This window comes from Drosophila nasuta, chromosome 3, assembly GCF_023558535.2.
Source record: "Drosophila nasuta strain 15112-1781.00 chromosome 3, ASM2355853v1, whole genome shotgun sequence".
Classification (NCBI taxonomy): domain Eukaryota; kingdom Metazoa; phylum Arthropoda; class Insecta; order Diptera; family Drosophilidae; genus Drosophila; species Drosophila nasuta.
The window spans coordinates 29,137,179-29,158,777 of record NC_083457.1 but is presented as its reverse complement, the minus strand read 5'-3'; the positions used below and the strand labels follow the sequence as shown (position 1 = coordinate 29,158,777).

At 37.7% G+C, this 21,599-nt stretch overlaps 2 protein-coding genes across 3 annotated transcripts in view; one reads left to right on the top strand and one right to left on the bottom strand.

Annotated features, from left to right (window-relative positions):
- The first annotated feature begins 221 nt into the window (after positions 1 to 221).
- LOC132794418 (uncharacterized) lies at positions 222 to 13,900 on the top strand. The gene is made up of 8 exons (XM_060804866.1): positions 222 to 921; positions 2,868 to 3,141; positions 10,720 to 10,965; positions 11,027 to 12,932; positions 12,996 to 13,094; positions 13,154 to 13,403; positions 13,458 to 13,546; positions 13,620 to 13,900. Exons 2-8 carry the CDS (start codon positions 2,976 to 2,978, stop codon positions 13,840 to 13,842), a joined length of 2,979 nt encoding a protein of 992 aa, XP_060660849.1. The 5' UTR covers positions 222 to 921; positions 2,868 to 2,975; the 3' UTR covers positions 13,843 to 13,900.
- Positions 13,901 to 17,027: 3,127 nt separating this feature from the next.
- Positions 17,028 to 21,599, bottom strand: part of LOC132794419 (sestrin homolog) — a 32,512-nt gene continuing 27,940 nt past the window's right edge. For both annotated transcript variants that reach the window (XM_060804867.1, XM_060804868.1), the window contains 6 exons: positions 19,451 to 19,633; positions 18,916 to 19,321; positions 18,482 to 18,800; positions 17,870 to 18,053; positions 17,697 to 17,807; positions 17,028 to 17,632 (listed from right to left, as the gene is read on the bottom strand). In XM_060804867.1, the coding sequence (XP_060660850.1) occupies positions 17,546 to 17,632; positions 17,697 to 17,807; positions 17,870 to 18,053; positions 18,482 to 18,800; positions 18,916 to 19,321; positions 19,451 to 19,633 (1,290 nt within the window). In that variant the 3' untranslated portion in view covers positions 17,028 to 17,545. The remainder of the gene's footprint in view (positions 17,633 to 17,696; positions 17,808 to 17,869; positions 18,054 to 18,481; positions 18,801 to 18,915; positions 19,322 to 19,450; positions 19,634 to 21,599) is intronic.

Genomic DNA, 21,599 nt, shown 5'->3' with positions numbered 1-21,599 from the left:
TGAAGATTGATTGGTTGCTTTTTTTAACCAAATGATGAAAAGGCCATTATATATTTAATGTTTGTTTGTTCAGCCTTTTAAGAAGAAACTGATCTGGAACATGTTAAGTTACTCAATTTTAACGTTTTTCTAATATCGCAAATAATACTAGCAATTTGTGTTGGTATATTTTTGGAAGCGGAATAGTATATTTTAAAATCCAACTTATGGTCACGCTACACCTGAAGTCGCGTTCGCGTTGTCATCATCGCTCCAAAAACCTCCGTTGTTGACCAATTTGTGCCGTTTTTACATATGCAAACGTGTGTTTTATTGCATAAAATACGCATAAAATTTGCTAAAAAATCCTGTGTCAACTGCACTCATTGGTTCGGGTTATAAAAAATTTGTGCAACAAGTGGTTTTCAACTCGCTTTTAACTTGCCATCCAAAGTGCCTTACACACACCGACGCGACGCGCGCACACAGACTTAGTTCTTACCTGCCAGCCAGCCTGCACACACATACTCGCGCATACGTAAGCAACAACAAGTTGTGAGCTGTCGTCTTCGAGTCCAATAAGATAATTACGCCGAAAAAATGCTAAACGCATGCACATAATTTAATTAAAGAGCTCAGTCTCTCTCATTGAATAAATTCAACAAGCAAATCAATTGAGAGTGAGAAAGTGCTAACAGAAAAAACTGCCAAAATCCCCAACGCGAGGATCAGTATCGTGTGTGAGTGTGCGCGTGTGTAAGTGTATGTGAAAGAGGAAGAAAGTGAGAAAGAAATAGAAGAAGGAGAGAAAGAGTTAGCAATCGAGAGCACTTAATAACAGTCTCTCTTCTTTTACAATATAAAAGGCATTATACAAATTGATACAAGTGATTTTAAATATAGATTACAAAGTCCACTTAAGTAAATACCACAACAACGCAGGTAATTACACATTACTTGCATTTTTCACTTTTGCTTTTGCATACTCACATACGTATGAATATAAGTATGCCCATTGTAAATGTATTACATACTTATGTACATACTTATAAATAAGCTAACATATTCGCTCACTCACTGTATAACGCTCATTTCTTTCATTGACATTGTTTTTGCTATTTGCTTTGCTAGTTGTATTTATGTGTCTGTGTGAGTGTGTGTTTTTGCGCGTTTTCTCTGCCGCGTATTGCAAAATATTTTGTATGCTATTTTCTTTTTATCATTTCGCATTGCCCTCCGCTCTTTTCGCTATTGTTGTTGTTGTTTTTATTGTTTTTACCTTTCTACGTTGAACAGTCACCAACAGTTTGCACTTGTTTCACAAATGTTGCCATCTCTTTTTAGTCAAAGAAATAGCAACAGTGCTAACATCGGGTCTAATAAGAAATTTTTATCGGTGTTGGCTGAAGTTTCTTGTTTGGATACTCATACATACATTTGCAAGAGCGGCCGCTCAGCATACCATCGCAGTAACACAATACACACACAAGAATATACATATGTGTATGTAAACTAGCCAATAAGTGCCGCTGCTTTGGAATGTTCACTGTTGTTGTTGGCGTTTTCGTTGCGGGGTTCGCCGTTGTTGTTCCTGTTCTCAATACATTTTGTATTAGGTGTATGTGGCCGTTGTCAACGGTTTTTGGTTATCAACCGAAGACACAAACACACGTACTCGGGGAGCTTAGCAAGTTAATTTCGATAAACAAACCGTAGACTGTGTAGTCAGGTTTTATGTATTCTACATACATACAATATCCGTTGCTTGTCCATCTTTTTCTGTGTCACTCACCTGTTTTTCACACGCTAACCAACAATCAAAGCGTGAAGAACAAAAAACTAAATAACAACAACACACATATTGAGTACGCAATGAATTCGCCGTGATTTTCAAACCGCTGTCCTTGTCTGCCCTGCCAATCAGCTGTTGTCGCCTTTGTTTATGTCTGTAACAGCAATGCGAAGAGAGCGCTGTTAAACTAAAGGACGTGAGAGAGCAATTTAACAGACAAAATTGTTCTAAGCCCTAGCCAGAAGTATTGTAATGAGCAATCAGCAAGTAGACAAAGTTGGCGTTAATTTATGCTTTTGTTAACAACAAGAAACAAAGTTTTTCATTACCTACTTAGCATGCAGTTAAAATGTTTTTTGATGTCACAAACACATGTCTATTTTTGGTGAGAGTAGCGGCGACATTCCTTAGCGTGGGTCAACATTACTCAGCCTCTGTTAGTTAACAGAGTGCTTAAGAGCTGCGACTGCGGGGCAGCGGCAGCGCTGTTAGGCTCAGTTGTCTTTCAACATTCGTGCGCGTCGCAAGGATTCTTCTTGCGGAAGGATAACGAGAAATAAACACGTTGCAGCTAACAGAACAATATTTACGTGGCGGCTTTTCAATTATTCAAGCCGCAAAGCCGACGTGCAAGTCGAGTTTATGGCTTTGCACGCTCAGTGCAAGAAGACACTCAATGCTAGCCGATGTGACTGAGACTGAGGCAAAGGCAAAGGCAGAGAGATAAAGATAGAAATGAAGGAGGAAAAGCACAAAAATGCAATAACATAAAAGCGGTAGCGACTCAAGTAGAAAAGTGGATGAGTACTCGCATTAAATAAGTAAAGACAGACGTTGCAAAAAAAGTGGAAAAGAGTGAGGTCAAACGTACGTAAATACACACAGTACTACTATATAGTAGTTTTATACTATGCTCATATAGATACACTGTGTCAATATGTGTGTGTGTGTGTGACTGCGGTTTGCTTTTCTTTATGTGTGCATTGCATAAGATTCTTTTATTGTTGTTGTTGTTGTTATTGTTGTTGTCGCTGTACTTGACATTATCAATTGGTCGCCAGCAAGTGAAACTTTTTAACGTTATTTCTAATTTCAGATAGCAACAACTAAAGAATATCAGCTGGAACGTGACGTACTTTGGCATTAATATTTAAAACGATTAACTAACCAAGGCAATCGGTAATCGGAATACGAAATACGAATTATGGAATCCATGGAATATGAAATGGCACGCAACATGACGTTGCTGTTCTTCCTTGAGCGACTGCTGGACAAGGGGGAACCCCGCACTGTGCACGATCTATCCTGTCAGTTTGGCAACAAGGAGTTCACCAAGGAGATGCGACAAATCGCCGGCGGTAGTCAGTCCGGTGAGTCAAGAAAACACATTTCACTATTTCAATTCATAGATGTCTTGAGGTAATACGAAACTGGTACAGTGAAACCTAATAGTGGGCAAACAAACACAAATATGCTAGCAACATATTTGTGCACCTGCGGGGGTTTTATTGTTTTTGTTGTTGTTGTTGTTGTAGTGATTGTTGTTGATGCTGGTAAAGTGCTTGACTTGTCCAAGTGCACATGTCATTGCCATTGCCATTGCCAGTCGACAGTCGTCAGTTGTTGGTCGAGAGTCGCCAATTGAAGCTGAAGCTCTAACCGCAAAAGAAATCGACACCAGACATCAGAGTTTGAACCGACTAGCAAATATCCTATACAAAAATATAGGTTCAATTAGATAGCAAAACTCGTTTACTACACTTTTAAAGTACAGGGTTTTGTTGTCGTATCAAAAGCACTTGAAAACCGCGTGTTTTTGTTTACATCGACGTCAGAAAAAACACCATCGATTTCCCCCACATGAAAAATAACATGAAATACTCGATTTGTACGTCCGCTCTTAAACAAAAAACAAACTCAAAAAACTGAAACCTCAACCATTCAACAATTCCAACAACTCAACAACAATTCAAGTCACAAGTAAACAAGTTCATCATCCAAGATGCAGGCGTTTTCAAAAATAGCAATTCCCAACTCTTCAAATATTTTAAAAATAAACCACTTCTCTCAGGCAGAGCATTGCACTTTCCACTACTATACAAAACTATATACTATATACTATAGTATGGGAAAATGGCTTTGAGATCCATTAGCGTATAATTAGAAGCTTATGCGTAAGACGATTTGTTGTACAGGAAACAGTGACAGTTTTGTTTGTGTGAGTTCTCAGATTAATATCAGTCATTAAGTTTTGTATTAAAAAGTGCATTTCATACCCTGCAAAGGTAACATTATTATTTCATGTTGTATGCAACAGTCGAAAGATAAATATTGACAGAAATGCATTGAATTTAAAATCAGTTCTTGACAGTTTGTTGGTGTTTGTTTTTGCCAGACACGAGACACAAGAATTCTTATCGTATTTTCATAGTTGAGTTGTTGTTTAATTTGGCATGCCTTGCTAATTATTTTCCATTTATAACACATTTTTATTACATGCATTTTTCACACCTTGTGGTTGCATTAATTGCATTAATCAAATGTGTGCAACACAAATGCTTTCAACAAATGTTTATCGCACTTCAAATACATATGTCTTTTAGACTTTACTTCGTCGTGTGACGTGTGCTGCAACTTTAATAATTATCGCCATTACTATACATTATTATTATTGTTGTTATGAATAATGACAGCTTTAAGGAGCTTCAAAAGCAAAGCTCTCGCAGAATATATTTGTAACTAACACGCAAAGTGGTCGTGTCTCGAAAGACATAAAGCCAGCATAATGAACATATTAAAATACACAATGTCAAGGTTCAGGTTTATAAATAGAACTGAATTCACTTTATATGAAAAGAGAGAAAGTTGTGAATTCTGACCTAAATCGAAAGTTGAACTGGTTGCACAAAGCTTCTATCGAAGCTAGTCTTTAATGTGCTTAACCCGCTGCTAAAGCTTTCGGACATTTGTTAAGCCATAAGCTCAAGAACTTTTGCAGTGACAAGTCCCAAAAGCTTGACCAAACGGACGATGGTCGTCCAATAAACATTTTTTATGCGTCACCTTTTCTTGTCAACGTTTTTGCTTATACCACTTATAAACCGTTAAGGGCGCTCTGTTGCCAACTTGCAATACCTTTGATATTTTCATAATGCCCACGAAGCTCTAGCTAAAGCTAAAGCCCAGAACCAAAACCCCAAAACCAAACCCCAAACCTGAATCGAAATGATGATGTGGGTAAATTTGCTTTTCTTGTTTGGTTTGTAATAGAAAAGTGTCGATTACGTGACAAAAATGTTCAATTGAATTTCAAATAATATAGCTTACTATACTAGAAAGTGAGAGCGAAAGATATGGGGAAAGGAAGAGTGGGAGTGAGACAGTGAGCTGCCCATTTGTTGCTTCAATAATGCATGTGTATGTGTATGTGTGTTTGTGTGTGTGTGTATAGTTCTCAATTCCCTAGCGATTGATGAGGGTTTTGCTGGCAAACAAGAAAACATTTACGAAATTAATGTCACTAGCAATTTTGTGTCAGCTTAAAAGTGTTGAAAGCATCGAGAGCACATCGTTAGAATGAACGACCGTCGAATTGACGCTCTGCAGCCATCAGCAAGAATTCTCGAAGCCTTTAAGTTATTAACCAAACTATGCTAATGGCTTAAACAAACTGTTACCAAATCGTAGCGTGCCCATTTCACTGTTAATTTGACAAGCGATCGCCAAAGCAAAAACAAGTTTCGCATGCATTTTGTGCCAATCATTTGGCCAAACATCAACAGAAAACCATAAAAAACAAACTACACTCGTATCTGTATCTCTGTATTTGTATCTGTATCCGCAGTTATGTGTGTGTGTGTGTGTGTTGTCCAATAATTGAACACTTGAACACATACAAATATGCCATATTAGCGCGGCTTACGAAGGTCTCTAACCTCCTCCCTCCCAAAAGCGAAGCAACCCCTTGACTCATAGACAAAGTTGTTTTTGTTTTTGCGTAATCGATTGACAATGCGAAGGTGGAACGCATTTGTCAACTTGCACTCAAAATGGCAAGCAAGCGAAAGAGACAGAAAGAGAGACAGAGAGAGAATGAGTGAGATTGCCCAATAAGTAGTGTATATACCCTGTTAAATGATCGAGGCGTGCAGCTTTAAGTAATCCTCGTTCATTTGGCATCATTACTTATCCCAGTTACACATTTCAATTTTTGACTTGCGCCCTTTTGATTCGCAGCCCAGTCAGAGGACATAAATTTAACGATTTTATGCCGACAGCAGTCGGTTGCTCCATTTGGCACCCTCAGACCCAGACCTTTCACTCTCCCCTTCCCCCACTCTACGGTCTCGTGTCTAGAGGCTTTCGAATTGCGTGTCGGCAATGTGCGTCTGACTGGAGTTGAGTTGAGTTGAGTCGAGTTGTGTTTTCCTGCCAGCTGTCAAGGTTTATGTTATTGTTGTTAACTTGTGTGTGTGTGTGTGTGTGTGTAGAAGGCAAATGGGGAAAATGCAAGTGGAGATGGAAATGGAGCTGGATATGGAGCTGGATATGGAAATGGAAATGACTCTAGATTTCATTCGGCATTGATTTTCCTTTTGTTTTCGCCAAAGACTTTAAGCGAATTTGTTGTTTATTAATTGCGCGCCCTTTGCGTATAATGGGGCCAAATGCCCCAATTAATGTGCCTATAATGAAGTCATGCTTGCTGCTAGGCATTCCCAAACCCAATCTTTCAATTGCCATGCCATGCTCGCATCATCAGCAAAGTGAAGTCACATATGAAGGAGAACGTGTTTCACTTTCGTTACACCTCGCAAGACATAAAATCTTGAATTTATTGCCGCATAACCCTTTTTACCTGGCCCCCATACCCTCCCCCATTCGACTGCCTTCTTGTGTTCCACTGGCCCGTCTGGGGTTAAAGTCGTATTTCAATAAGAATACATAACATAAATATGCATATATTTATAGCGTATGCTTTTGCGGTGCATTTGAAAATTGCCCACAAAATTGTGTCCAATATGTGAGCGGCAAAAAAGCGGCGACTGACCGTAAAATGTGCCACTGCCGACACCTGCTCCTCGAGTATGGGGAGTGCGGGGGAGGAGAGAGAGGGGGTCTCGACACCCACCAAATATTCTTGTTAGCCAGCCAAGAAATTCTGCTCTGCAGCCGGGCAAATATTGTCTCTCAGTTCCGCAAATACTTGCATTGTACAATATTTTGCTTGGCACTATAAAAAAAAAAAACAAAACGAAACAAATAAGTAGGCGAGGGTTTTTTGAAATGTTTACTAGCCTAGCTTAGCACTACATATAAGTACTATTATTTACGTGATCAGAGCAAAAAGCTATAATATTTTCTAGTGTATAATTTAAGCTTGTACTTAAACAACACAAATAATTAAATAGTTGCCAAAAGGTCGCCGAAAATGACAAGCGATCCGAATCAACAAGATTTTATACCTGTTAATTTAAATCTGACCAGCACTGCGATTGGCATTAGGTTCGAGAATGGAGTTGTGATCGCAGCCGATAATGTGGTGCGCTGTCAAAATGTGCATCTTTGTCACACCATGGATCGGGTACTCAAGATTAACGAACACATTCTACTTAGCGGCATTGGAGACTTTCCGGACATACTCGACATGAAGAAGTCCCTAGACCAGATTGTGGTCCGCGACCTTTGTTGGAACGACGGCATCGAGCTGAGGCCCGAGAACGCATTGCATTGGTTACGCAATCTCAACCGAGAGCGTCGATTGCAACTCAAGCCGTACTGTGCTCAAATGATTGTGGGCGGCATTCGTACTAACGGTTCACCTGTTTTGGGTAAAATGAATGAACTTGGCCAAGTGGAGTACAAGAAGTATGCTGCAGTCGGCGGAACGGGGCCGTTGCTCGCGAATAGCTTGATCAGAGCTGCCAAGCCCGCAGATCGTCCATTTACCATGAGAGAAGCTGTCGACTTGATATCCCTATGCATGCGATCCATATATTTTCGGGATAACGCAACTATATGCAATTATACTGTTGGCATTTGCACCTCCAACGAATGTCTCATAAAGGGTCCATTTAATGTCGATGAGAACTGGGCTTTGCGTTTTACCATTGATTTGTAATTTAATGTAATGTGTGAATACAAAATGGAACAAAATATGTATCAAAATTATTGTTATTGGTACAAATGTTATAAATAAATAATTGTTACGTTTCTAAAATAATCATAACTAATAAGTGAATTCGCTTTCTTGGCAAAATGTTTAAGCTCAGATTTCAGTATTATATATTTCGAAATATTTAATTTTTGAATACGAAATTTTCAGTTGAAAATTCTGGGAATATTTTAATTGTGAAAATTTTTAAATAGAAAATTTGCAGAATGCAAATTTGAGTATGCAGATTTCAGTATTCAATTTATCAAGTATCAATTTGGGAAATTTTTAAATACTATGCGCCATGCAGATTTCAGTATTATGAATATTTCAATTTTGGGAAATTTTTAAATATTATGCCCTACGTTTCAAATGTTATTTAATTTAAAGACGTCGAGACCTTATCTTTAATTTGAAGTTACAGTTCAGCCTATTTATATAATAATATATGTAAATTTATGTATATTTGGTCACACTTTTTTATTTAAAGGATTATATAATGAAGATGAAGAGTACAATAATATTATATAACCCAATACAAAGGGCTTATAAAACAATATAAATCTACCAAAATTAAATTACGTAAATCTAACAAACCAAAAATGAAACCCACATTTACTGGGAACGCTGTCCTGCCTTTTTCTAGACAATCATTTATTTCGATATATATTTTAAACTGTGTATTTTATTCGTATACATTGAATGTATATTTCTATACTCACAAACATATACAAATAAATATAATTTTGTTTGTTTTTTGTGGTTCAATTTTATATGCGTACTTTGAAGGCAACCCTCGCAGATACATTTATGACATCGTGCAAATGTATATACTATATGTGTGTTTGTGTGTCCATGGAGTTGCTGAGTGGCTCGACGCCTGTCTCCAGACTAGGATATACCCGATAAATATTAATGCATATTGTCCATTTGTACTGTTTTCTTTTTGTTTTTATTTCTTGTTTCTTGTGGTTTGCTTTACAATTTTCATGAAGTTCACTCTGCGTCACCTGTAAATTTCAATTTCAATTTGTGTAATGCATAAGGGAGTATAAAAATTGAATTATGCACCAGTTGCTTGGCCCATTTAGTGTTTCTGTTTGTGTGTCGTTGGCCAACACAAGGCAGAGGGCACATGCTTAATGCTGAGCAATTTTTCTTTCACTTTGCTTTCCTTTTTTTTATACGCTTGCCAAGAGGGCGGCTAGAAAGAAGGGATGCGAAGGGAGGCCATTTGTCAGTTTTGTGGCTCATTGAGCATATGGAACAGGAATCTGTTGGATTAGATTGTCAGTTGGAAATCTGTGTGCAACAAGCACTTGGATAACGATTACATAATGCTTGACTATTTATTTACAACTCGATTAATCAAGAGTTCATTTACATGAGTTACAAATAATGCAATTGGATTAATTTAGGCAACGCATTTTGAGCCAAGCATATTACAAACTCAATTTGACAACAATGCCAAACCAAGTCGAGGTAGAAGCTGTTGCTGCTGCTGCTGTCGATGTTGCTGCCTCTGCTGTTGCTGTCCCCTCGACACGCAACAATAAAAAACATTATTCCGCTTACCCCTCCGCTTGCCGCCTCATGCAGATGTGCTGCGCGTTTGTCATGTCACGTCATATTACACACACAATAGACGCAAGACGAGACGAGGCGGATGAGTTGCCCCTCCCATATCAAACCTCCCATCTCTCACCTCAGCTCTTAGCTTTATCCATTGCTAGCAGCAAATGTTGACGTTTGCCGTTTCCCTAGGCCGTTGACGGCAGTCAGTCAGCAACTATGACCTGATTTATCAAATAAATAGCTCGCGATGCTTGGCTTGAGTGCATTCACTTTTCATTTGACTGGAGTTGACTGCACTGCAAACAATTTTTTCAAATATTGTGGCATTTGTTTATCAAATTTCAATCAAACTACAATGGTAATATTACTATTTGATTACAATGATATGCCTTTTATTACGACTAAACAATAGCAGTAAAGTTTCAGTATTGAATCACTATTTAATAACAATACAACAAATAATTTATAAGAGAAAGCAACCCTTCAATTTAAACTATCATTTACAAAACAATATTTAGTATATTCAACAAACAATGCAAATTTACAAACTGCAACATTTAAGTATCAATTTTCAATTTAATTGCAAGCCTTTTAAACTGCCATCCATTGATAACTACGCTTTAATTTTGCTTTGTGTAGAACGAAAAGTTGTAATCCTGCCATTTTCATTCGCACAATTGCAACTTGTCTGAGGGTAAAGCCATTAGAGTTACAACAATCGCTCTTTCAGGCCATTTCAAGCAAAAGTTTTGCCAACTTTACAGGGAGAGCAGCAGCAGCGAGAGAAACATATCGCAAATATGTGCATATGTATCTCAGTTAGTGTTTACAATAACGTTAATTATGGGAAGCCAGGCATATGTGGCAACCTGATAGCAAAGTTATACAATACAATGCGGCTCAACTTGTCTATTACTCTCTCAGCTCGCTCGTCGTCGTCTCGAAATTAATCAACTAACATATTATAAGTATGAAGCACAATGTACATTAAGTACTTTCCCAGTTATAGCGACCACAAAGAAATGTCTTTCAGCTACGCGAAGGGGAATTAATTAAGTTTAACACTTTTACTGCATTAACTGCAAGTGAAAAGAAAGAAACGAAGAAAGACAGCGATAGTAGAGTGATAAACTGATTGAGATTGAGTAATACGTGTAGAGGAGGAGGAGGGTGTCTCTCACTAATGGCTTAGACTAATTGTAATTGACATCTTTGGCAGGTCTCAAGAAATTTCTCGCCCAATACCCATCGATATTCCTGGTCGACGGCGACTATGTGCAGGTGAATGCCTATCAGCACAGCAGCTCCGATGATGGCAACAGCGGTGGCAAGCGCGACTACATCCAAGAGGCTAAAGACTACTTCAAGAACAAGATGCTGCAGTATGGAGCCGCTGCCGAGGTTCCCGTGCGCAGTCTACTCGGCCATCGATCGCAGGCATCGCCCCAAGTGCGTCACATATCGGGTGAGTAGTGAATAGTTAAGTGAAATTGATCCTTTGTCTAATGCGAGCTCTTGTTGCACAGGTCAGCACATCAAGGAGTTCACCGACTTTCTGATGAAGCACACAGACACCTTCAAGGTGGTCGATGACTATGTGATGCTTGTGGGCAGCGAGAATATGACCGATTTGCCGGCCCGGGATCGTTTGCATCTGCCGCAATCGAACATCGATACGCGTGGCACACAGCAAATGCTCGACTTTTTCGCACAATGCATTGAGATGAAGGGACCGCTGCTGGTGGATCAATTGTTCCATCTGCTGACACTCAACTTTCCGCAGGATCAATGGTTGCGCATGTTCAAGACGCCCGGGGATCTGAGCTCGTTCCTCAAGCTCTTTGGCGACTGCTTCCACATACAGGCGAATCTAGTCACGCTGCTGCAGAAGCCCAAGCTGAACGACTCGCACATCCAGCAGGCTCAGGCCCGTTCCCGCGAGCAATTCAATGCGTTGAACAACAATCAGAATCCTCGAAAGGCGGAGCAGCAGAATGTGAGCTCGGTGCAGCAGCGTTTGCAGTCGCAGGCGATGCGCAGCAATGGACTCACCAATAATGTGAATAACAATGTGAATAATAACAACAATAATAATATTGTTTCGCCGAACTTCAAGCTAAATGCTCCAGTCTCCAATATGACTGGCGGCAATGGCTTTGGACAAGGTCAAAATAAATCGGAGCCCAATTCGGGCTTTGATAGCTATGTGCCAATGTCGGAGCTGAAGCTGGAGAATCTCTGTGAGAACAACTATCCCAGTTCGACGGTCAACTATGGTCCCATAGGTGCTGCAGCACAGCAACAGCAGCAGCAACAACAGCAGCAGCCAACAACGGCAGCAACAACTGCGGCGCCAACGGAGCGTTTGAATAGCGTCAATCAAACGCTGAAGCAACGCATCAATACGCTGGTCATTCGCACCTTGGCTGAGAATCTGGAGAAGGACAACAAATCGCTGGCCAACCAGAACTCGCACTCAAGTCCAGTGCATGCGAAGGCATCTGGCAATGCAGCGGCAACAGCAACAGCAGCCGGAGGTGCTACAGTTGCTGGGGCAACAGCAGCAGCAGGAACAGGAGCTCAGAACAATGCCAATCCCTCACCTAGTCATAGTTATTTTGTTGGCGATACCTGGAAAATTAAAGTGCTGCAGAACACGACAGTCATTGCGAACGTGAAGCATTCAACGTTCGTCACCGAGGCACTGCTGGACCTGGCCAAAGATGAGAACAACATTGCGGTGTCGCTCGATTGCGAGGGCATCAATCTGGGAATCAAGGGCGAGATAACGCTCATCGAGATTGGTACAGCGCGTGGCGAGGCGTTTCTGTTCGATGTGCAATCCTGCCCGGCCATGGTCACTGATGGAGGCCTCAAGACGCTGCTGGAGCATGATCAGGTCATTAAAGTCATACACGATTGCCGCAATGATGCGGTCAATTTGTATCTGCAATTCGGCATACTGTTGCGCAATGTCTTTGACACGCAGGCGGCGCATGCCATCTTGCAGTATCAGGAGAATGGAAAGCAGGTGTACAAGGCTAAATACATATCACTTAACTCGCTGTGCGAGCAATACAATGCACCCTGTAATCCCATCAAGGATCAGCTCAAGCAAATCTATCGCCGAGATCAAAAGTTCTGGGCCAAACGGCCGCTAACCCGCGAAATGATGCTCTATGCGGCCGGAGATGTGCTTGTGCTGATACACGATCAATTGTTCAACAATCTCGCGCAGCAGATTAAACCCGAAAATCGGCAGCTATTCTCAGAGCTGTGCTCGGAGCAAATACTCATGCAGATCAAGCCGAATGAGGTGAAAATACGCAAGAAGCAGCGCAAGGTTAGCACTGAAGTATCGGATCTCAAGCAGAAACTGGCCCAGACCAGCAAGAACATTGTGCTGTCCAATCGTGAAATACGACTGCTGCGGTAAGTTAAAGTTAGATTATAATATCTGCATTATATATGCTAATCTTGTGTTTTTTATTGTAGTTACATGGACTTGACGGAGGATGAGAAAGAGCGACTCAAGGGCTACTACAAAGTTGCCAAGAAGCTGGAGAAAATGGAGTCTGCTGGCAATCCAAACAAGTACGTTATACTAACTAAATACTGAGCAGCGTGGATAACATCATATTTATTGCTTGCAGAGATCAAAGTGATTCTGAGGACGATGCAGAGCCCAATGAGAATGACTTCTTCCCCAGCTTGGATTCTGTGCCATCGGACAACTCGCTATCAGGCACATTTTCGCCGCGTTTTAGCTCTGAGCCGCCGAGCTTAACGGAATCGATGCAAATGCTGGAGGAAATACTGCAGAACAAATCGATGGATCGAATAGCGCGCATCGATAAGCTCGAGGCCATATTGACGACTGCAACAACATTGCCATGCGATCAAGTAAGTGCAACTTGCAACTATTAAGCGAACATTTGTTGATTCATTGTCTTGCAGATTATTACTTCCAATGCCATGCAGGAACAGTTGGGGTCCAGCATTGCAACCACAGAGAATCTGCAAATCATACGCGAAAAGACAAGAAAGTAAGTTACAGCAGACGCATGAGAACCTTAATTGCTTGGCCATATAACTAATATTATGACTCTGCGCTTTTAGCATGAAGAACTGTAATTGCCATGGGGAGCGCAGTATTACGCCCATCTTGAGATCGACGAATGACAAGCGAGTGGTCAAACTAGTCGATGCAGAATCACAAACGCTGAGCACTGGTGATGTTGTCATTACGAAGATCTTCTTCCAAGATGAGCACGAGCGCGTCAAGGATGCGTTGTTGACCAACAGCAATACCAATTCACCGAAGCGTGTGGCTTCAACTTGAACGAGTTTTTGATAACATATGATAAATGATTCCTAACAAGCCAAGCGCCGACATTATATGTATTATTTTTTTATTATGATTACAATGAGACTCCTCCACTGAAAAAATGGGAAAAACGAAATGAAAATGAAACAAAAGAAAAAAAGACGGAGTGCTTAACTCTATTAAATATGCAATAATTATTATCTATCTAATTGAAAAGCAATATATTTTGTGCCTAAATGTTGAACATTGCAATAACAATAAATTCTATAATTATTTACTACACTGTACTCCAATTGTGTGTTAACATATACAACTATATATATTATGATCATTTTGCCCACTCATTTAACAATTTGAACATTTTATTAGGCCGAATCGCACTTCTCACCAACTTATGGTTGAGAATCTGTGTTGTATTCTGATTTATATATATAATCACTAATTTTTGTTAAAGCTTTACATTAACTATACAACTAATATATTAAATGAAATCTTAGCGAAACAATAGATTCAATGTTTGTATTAAATTTGACCTTTAAGCAAGCTTTGCTATTTATTTGAGATGTATAAAAACAAGAAGTGAAACTTAAAATAAGAAGCGTTGGACCAATCTGTGTAGAATCAAAAGTCTATTTCTTTATTAATACACTGATAAATATTATAATCATTCACACAAGCATAGATTGATCAATTTTTGTAAAGGTTTCCAATATCCTTGTCGCCATATCAAAAGTGAACTTTGTATTTTAACCATAACACTTACAATCGTCAATCGATCGCGTTTATCCAACATAATTTTAGTTTAACCCAATTGCATAATCAAATTTCTTAATTATTAACAAAGCGCATAGTCAATCTAAGTAAATATTTAATTGTAAAGTGAAAATCTATTGAAATCGTATGATTATAAAAAAAAATATGCTTAATTAAATAAAGTAAATTGTACATACAAGCCTATGTAACGAAATGGCAAACGGTATTGAAGGAATTATGGAAAACGGCAACAATTTTCATTATATACTTCCGAATTGCCTTGGAAACTTGGCACAATGAGAAAATCCTGTAACTGATTGAATAAAAGACAATTTTAAAACTAGACAATTTTGCGGTTTTTGTTTTTTTATTTAACACCAAACATCAAGAGGCTTAAAACATTGATAATTTGTGGTTAGTTGTACACATACTAGTAAAGTTGTAAACATTTATAAAGATATACTGCGATTATATTCGTTACCAATAGTCCGGCGTTAATGCATTGAAATCGTCAAGAATTTTTAAAACTTTTGACAAAATCATTTGTGCATATTTTGAAACAATTTTCAAATAGATGTAGCAGATACATGTTTAAAAGTTTTCATTAAAATTTCACATTATAGGCGTGTTCAGTTGCATACTATTTGGTAGTCTATAGGTTATCAAATTCATTTAGTTTCAGAAAATGAATAATTCAAAATTGTAACATATTTATTTATTTATTTGATGGTTATGTTAGACATCAAGTTGAGTATTGTAAAATATATGAACTCTGAATTCAAATTCAGTCTCCAAATTGAATATGTGATGAGACTCTTTCAATGTTTATTTATTTATTTCTTTTTGGTATTAATATTGTTGCTTATTGACAATTTGAAATTCGTAATTTACGTTTATTATTATTATTATTATCTATTTTTTGACGTCTAATAATAAAATCGCTGTGGCACACAATGTGGCCTTACAGCTAAAAACTAAGATTATTTTGTTACAGCCATCTTGCACATTTTGAGCATATTTAATAGATACAAAAGTATAATATGTGTATATATTTAGATGGATATACGAGCAAATTTCACCCATAAGTTGCACTCTTCGTTCCATTTATGCAAAAACACAAATAAATATTGAACTGATTAAGCCTAGATATCGTATATAGTATATGCAAAAAACACTTTGATATCTAAATATTTGTTTGTGAAATATATACACCTTTTTCTGTATAACTATATGTGCAAAGGTATACTTTTAGGTATATATATTTATTAAAATCACATCTTTGAATGCTATATAGCGGTGTTAGCTGTATGTACAATTGGTTCTAACACTGCCTTTTATAACGTAATACTTATGTTCTATATCAATATATGTTTAAAATTACGCATACTTCATTATTCGTTTATTCGAAACCTGTTTAAAACATTTGTTTTCGCTTTTTTACACTTAAATATAAACTAATCTACTACTGACAATATTCCAGTTAGATTTTCTCTGACCGTTGAAAGACCAGTTGAAATTTTCATTAAGCTTTCTTAAGACATTCTTTAAAGGTTGAGGAAAGTAAGTCTTGGGGAAAGTTAGTCATATGGCAAGATTGAATTCACATCGATTGCGACATATTTCTTATATGTTTTTATTTAAATTCTGTTCAGCAAACTCTGATATTCTACTACAAAGTCATATATTTCTGTTGACTTCACGATGAAAGCTTAAATTATACACCTCCATTAAAAAAATTGTTATTATTCGTTTAATTCGACTGTTGACTTACCAAACTAAATATACAACATCAAACATTAAAACCGTGTTATATGAAATCTATTCGTGATTGAGCTTAATTTTATATCGATGGCTGCATTAGTGTACTTATATTATGTTGTGTATATAATTTTATTATTCTATAACAGGAATATGCAATAATAACTCAGGTTTAGGCAAGCTTATAGTTAAAATACAACCAGCAACCGATACGTAATGAAATTGAAGAAATCTATTCGTAGTATATCTAACACTATTTAACTCTATTCGTGTTAATAAGTCGAACATACTTATTTTGCACGTTAATCATTTGCATTATACTCTCTCCCTATTGTATTGAAATGTTTTCACAACATTTTTGTATACGTACCTCTTGAAATGGATAAAAATAAAATGTTATCCCAGTTCTTCGACATTGAATGCCTTCACTTAAAGATTTTTAGATGCGCATTTTCACATTACAGTCCAATATGCGTACTATACTATATATGTATGTATATTTTTATATTCGTTTTGTTTTGTTATTCTTTTTAAATATTATCAAAATATAATATTTGTTTATGTCTTTAGAAGAAAAGCTCCGAGATGTATGTATATAGTTCACCATTTTGATTTCGATTGTTTCTAGAAGCTCAAAATTTGAAAAGAAATAATAGAGAAGTAATAAAAAAATGAAAACAAAATAGTAATTAAAATAAAAATGTGTTTATTTCACTAAAATATTTTAACAAAACATAATACATATGTACAGTGATTGTTGCAAGCATTTTTTAAAAGAAACAGAACTAATAATCAAATCTTGAAATTCGATTACATAAATATTGATTTCCATAGGGTAAACTGGTATTTACTTGGTTATGTTGCAAGTGTAACACATTTAATATCATAGACACAGACTATTGAATTGTATTTAAACTGGACATTGACAATTTCTATTTTTTGTTTCTGATTATACTGGATCAATCAATAGACATTGCACAAATTCAAAAAGCTGATATTTTAATTGTTATTTAACTCGTTTTCCTTCTGCTCTTTTTTTAATGCTCATTCAAAATTAGAAAGGTTTTCGTCAGCTCGGCTAAGTATTTTATATATATATATATATGCGTGTGTTTGTATATATATATTTTTTATGTATATTGTATGGTGTATATATTATATGTTGTGTGTGTTGTATAGATATAGATATATTAATCACTTAATGAGATCAAGTCATATAGCGCATTATCTCGCGCAAAGCATAGAGTAGTTCGGCCTGATTACGGGCCTCCATTATCATTAGATTAACATGAACCTGCAAAAAGTAAGAATACATGTTACATTCATTATTCAAATTCCATAGAGTTCGATGAGCTTACCTTTTCACTGTCCTGCAGCTCGACGAGCACACTATCGTAATCCTTGGTGGTAATGCGCTCCGGAAAACAGCAGACTGTCTTTATGAACATTTTCAACGGACGCACAAGCAACTGCAAGAAGAGTTCATTGATTAATCATTGTTTCATGTCATGGAAATTAGCCAGCAATGTACCTGATTAACTTCACCGTAATCGTAGTCATCGTGTCGTATGCCGAAAATGCATTGAATGTAGTTCCAAATGGCACGACGAAACTTCGATGTATCCACATTCTTAATGCCGCCCATGGTGAAATACGTCAGATTATAGGCAGCTCGAAACTTGGCATCCAGAAAAGTGCCCACATCGTTGTACAAACTGACAATGCAAAAAAGGTAAAGAGATAAAGATAAAGAGCTTAAAAAATATGTAAGAATGTGCTCGACTTTACAAAAGGAAATCAGTGTGGTATCATTTAAATATACAAAAATATTATACCAAACAAATACAGAAATATAGCGAAATGTATTTTTGGTATATTAAAGTCTTTGATAAGCAGTTCAATAAGTCTGTTTATGATAATCGCTTCCAAAAAAAAAAACAAAACGCCAAATGAAAATCTCGCAAAATACCAAATTATAAGAAAAGCTTTATTTCTTAAAGCTCTTTTTATCGATATACTACTTCATTCAAAATATACCATGGAATACAATATATACCAGATATTTAACCCAAGAAACCAAGACCTATCTATTCTAGCTCTATCTTTCATAGTCTCTAAGATCTGTATATGAATAGCAATTTACCCGTCCACTAGAGAATAGCCATGATCCTCCCACGAATAGTCCTGTATGCGAAACGTGTTTATATTCTCGGCACCGCGTCGTGCGAAATCCTCATATGTGAAATTCGGATCGTCCACATAGTGCGAAATAATGGGAGGCAAGGCGACAGTTGCCTCGGGCGTTACGGCTGCCAGCTCAGCGGTCTGCAGCTCAACGCTCTTGAAGCGATTACTCAGCTCGGCCTCGCTGCATTCGTCCTGGTTCTGGGACAAGACCTTCATGCGCTCCATCAAGGCCTCCACCGAGATGCCATGCTGTTGCGGCTGTTGCTGTGCCGTTGCTGCAATCAAAACATTTTCGCACTTAATTAAATACGTCGGGGGCAATTTCGAAATGTCGAACGGAATGCAAATATGAATTTGACAAACAAAGTGTGCTGTCTTTTGCCTATTTACCCAAATAATGCTGGCCAAAACCGTTGCTAGCTGCATTCCCTTTATTGTCTGTTGCTCCACCGTTGATGCCAACTCCAATGCTGCTGCTGCCACTGCCATTGTTCAACGATATCTCGCCAAGAACATTTTTCTGTTGCTGTTGCTGCTGTTGTTGCTGGAGTTGAAGTTGCTGCTGCTGCTGCTGTTGGAGTTGTATCTGGGGGTTGATGGGGCTGGTTGTCGTCTGGCGAGTCGCTGGATCGAGCGACACGGGCGCACCTTTCAATTTGGGACTAGACAAACCGTCGAGCTTCTGTGTAAGACCGCAGGAGAACACAAATGAGGATAGCGAATGGAAATGCGATATTAAGACCATCGCATGCACCACCTCCGACAATGACCAACTATTTTTGCCCTTGGTCAGACGCTGCAGCAGAAAATACGGGAAAATACGAGAAAATACGTGAAATGTGAATTGTGAAATGGAAGAGAGACCAGTCATTAAAGATTCATGCAGTTTTGTAAGTGCATCCATTCACTCGCTCATTGTCCTTACCTCGATATGCTCCTTCCGCAACAGCCAGGGTCGGTGTGCTAATATTTTATTTATATCATATATGGCACGTAATTTGGCGGGTATATAGTCCACTCCGTTCAGCCATTCTCTATTGCCGCCCTGATTGAGGAACTCCTTCTCGTAGCGCTTCACCAGGTACGGGCATTGATGGCGTGCGGCAGCCTGTAATAATGTCCGATATCAGTCAATTATTATAAATGCAATCAATAATTAAACAAATGTACCCCATTACACTTGGCAACTAACTTTGATTGTGGTCGACATCAATTTAGAGTTGTAGATTATTCTAAATATGTTGAATTATTTCGATAAAAGAGATTGAAGAATACTGCGTTCTTTAATTATAATAAATTGCATCGATTTCTGTCCCTAGTTCTTAGTTCTGACTTTTCTTCAACTTATCTTTAAGTGAGAGATACCCACTTCCAATTTACATCAAAACCAAAACAGTGCGAAGACGGTATTATCGTTAAAATATACCAAATTATGATACCAACAAAAGCAAACCTGGTATAACGACAAACTACTATGCTTAAAATATACCATATAGAACAAAATATACTAAAAAATAAAAAGAACCCACAATTGTCATATATATTATTTTTGGAATAACTTATAATATTTTTATTGATTGCATCGATAATCATCTATAACGAATACTGTGTTTGAAATATACCATATTCAAAAATATACCAAAACAATCTAAAACCCACAATTAAATATTATTATTTATTGAATATCTTGTAATATTTTTATCGATTGCGTAGGTAATCACAAAAACCACAGTATTTATTGTTTGTATGATTTCAACTTCGATAATCTAGCTTTATAATTAGTCGCTTTATCATCTCGGCTATTTACGCTGATCAATAATATATATACTTCATTTTTATTCCATTAGTAATTTAAGGAAAAAAACAGCTTTCCATATTTATTTAATTTTTATTACTTTATTTTCAACCCAGCATAATTCTTTATCTTCTCAACAATAAGTATTGTTTTTTTCTTTTTGTTAAGGTCACAAACCAAACTCTGTTCGGACTTATGTCGAAAGCATAATTTTGTACTTGGCCACAACGATTTAATTGTGAGACAAGGGTTCAAAACGCTTGTGATAATTATGTAGCATCAAGTGCAAACCGAAGGCATCCAAAACAAGTAGTTGAGCATAAGTATTACGCAATTTGTGTGTTATGTTGGCTTTTGTGGGGCTTTAGCCTTGAACTTTTCCATACTTGACATATCAGAGGGCGCTTAATAAAAGCAATTTATTGTCTGTAGTAGTTCACGCTGCTCAACGAGAAACACAACATTTGAAACCGCAATCAAATGCGAACATCACAAATGACAATGAAACGATCCCATGCCGCGTTCTATATAAAACAACAACAACAACACAAGTATTCATCTATTCATCTACCCATCGTAGTACCCGTAGAATCATAGGCCGCGGTCTCCCCCCATTAAAAGCCCCTGGGAGAGCATTTCGTCCACACCTGAAAATGCGCTAAAAATATTTTTCGATTTTTTTTTTTGGGGGGGGTATCACATTGAGTTGAGTGTGAGTGTGTGTGAGTATATGAGTGTGACCCAAAATACGACAAACACGAATATACAAAAGCGTAGGCCTTTGTTTTGATTTCTATTTTGTTGCCTTTATTATTGTTTTCGTTTTCAGTTTTGATTTTTTCTTCTTTTTTTGCTGTTGTTGTTCCTGGGCCTCTTCTATGCAATGATAACTTATTAATTTTGTACATTTGAATCTTATGAGGTTGACCTGCTTTACATTCGAATGCACTCAAGGCATCAATGCGATTCGTGTACACTGCTTGCAATGAATGAGTTCTTCTTGAGAACTCATTTGCCCCAAAATGTAGCGCAATCTTGGCGACCTGGCGACTCATGTGCGGTTGCTATGAATAACTTCTGGCAAAACGTAGGCGAGGCGCAAATCGTCGCCAATTTGCTGGCATGAGTTAAATGAATGTGTTTATTGTATTCACGAATATACAAAGTCAAAGACCCAAAACCAAAATACACATATCTTATCTAGTTTATGATTATTGCACATAAATATGCACACACTTATTATGAGCTGCTAGCTGTATGTGTGTGTGTGTGTGAGTGT

What these genes read in the sequence shown, in the direction of transcription:
- LOC132794418 (XM_060804866.1), top strand. Translation starts at nt 2,976, where the DNA reads ATGGAATCCATGGAATATGAAATGGCACGCAACATGACGTTGCTGTTC. An exon ending in CGCCGGCGGTAGTCAGTCCG is followed by an intron (nt 3,142 to 10,719) that starts GTGAGTCAAGAA and finishes CATCTTTGGCAG; the next exon opens with GTCTCAAGAAATTTCTCGCC. An exon ending in TCTGCTGGCAATCCAAACAA is followed by an intron (nt 13,095 to 13,153) that starts GTACGTTATACT and finishes TATTGCTTGCAG; the next exon opens with AGATCAAAGTGATTCTGAGG.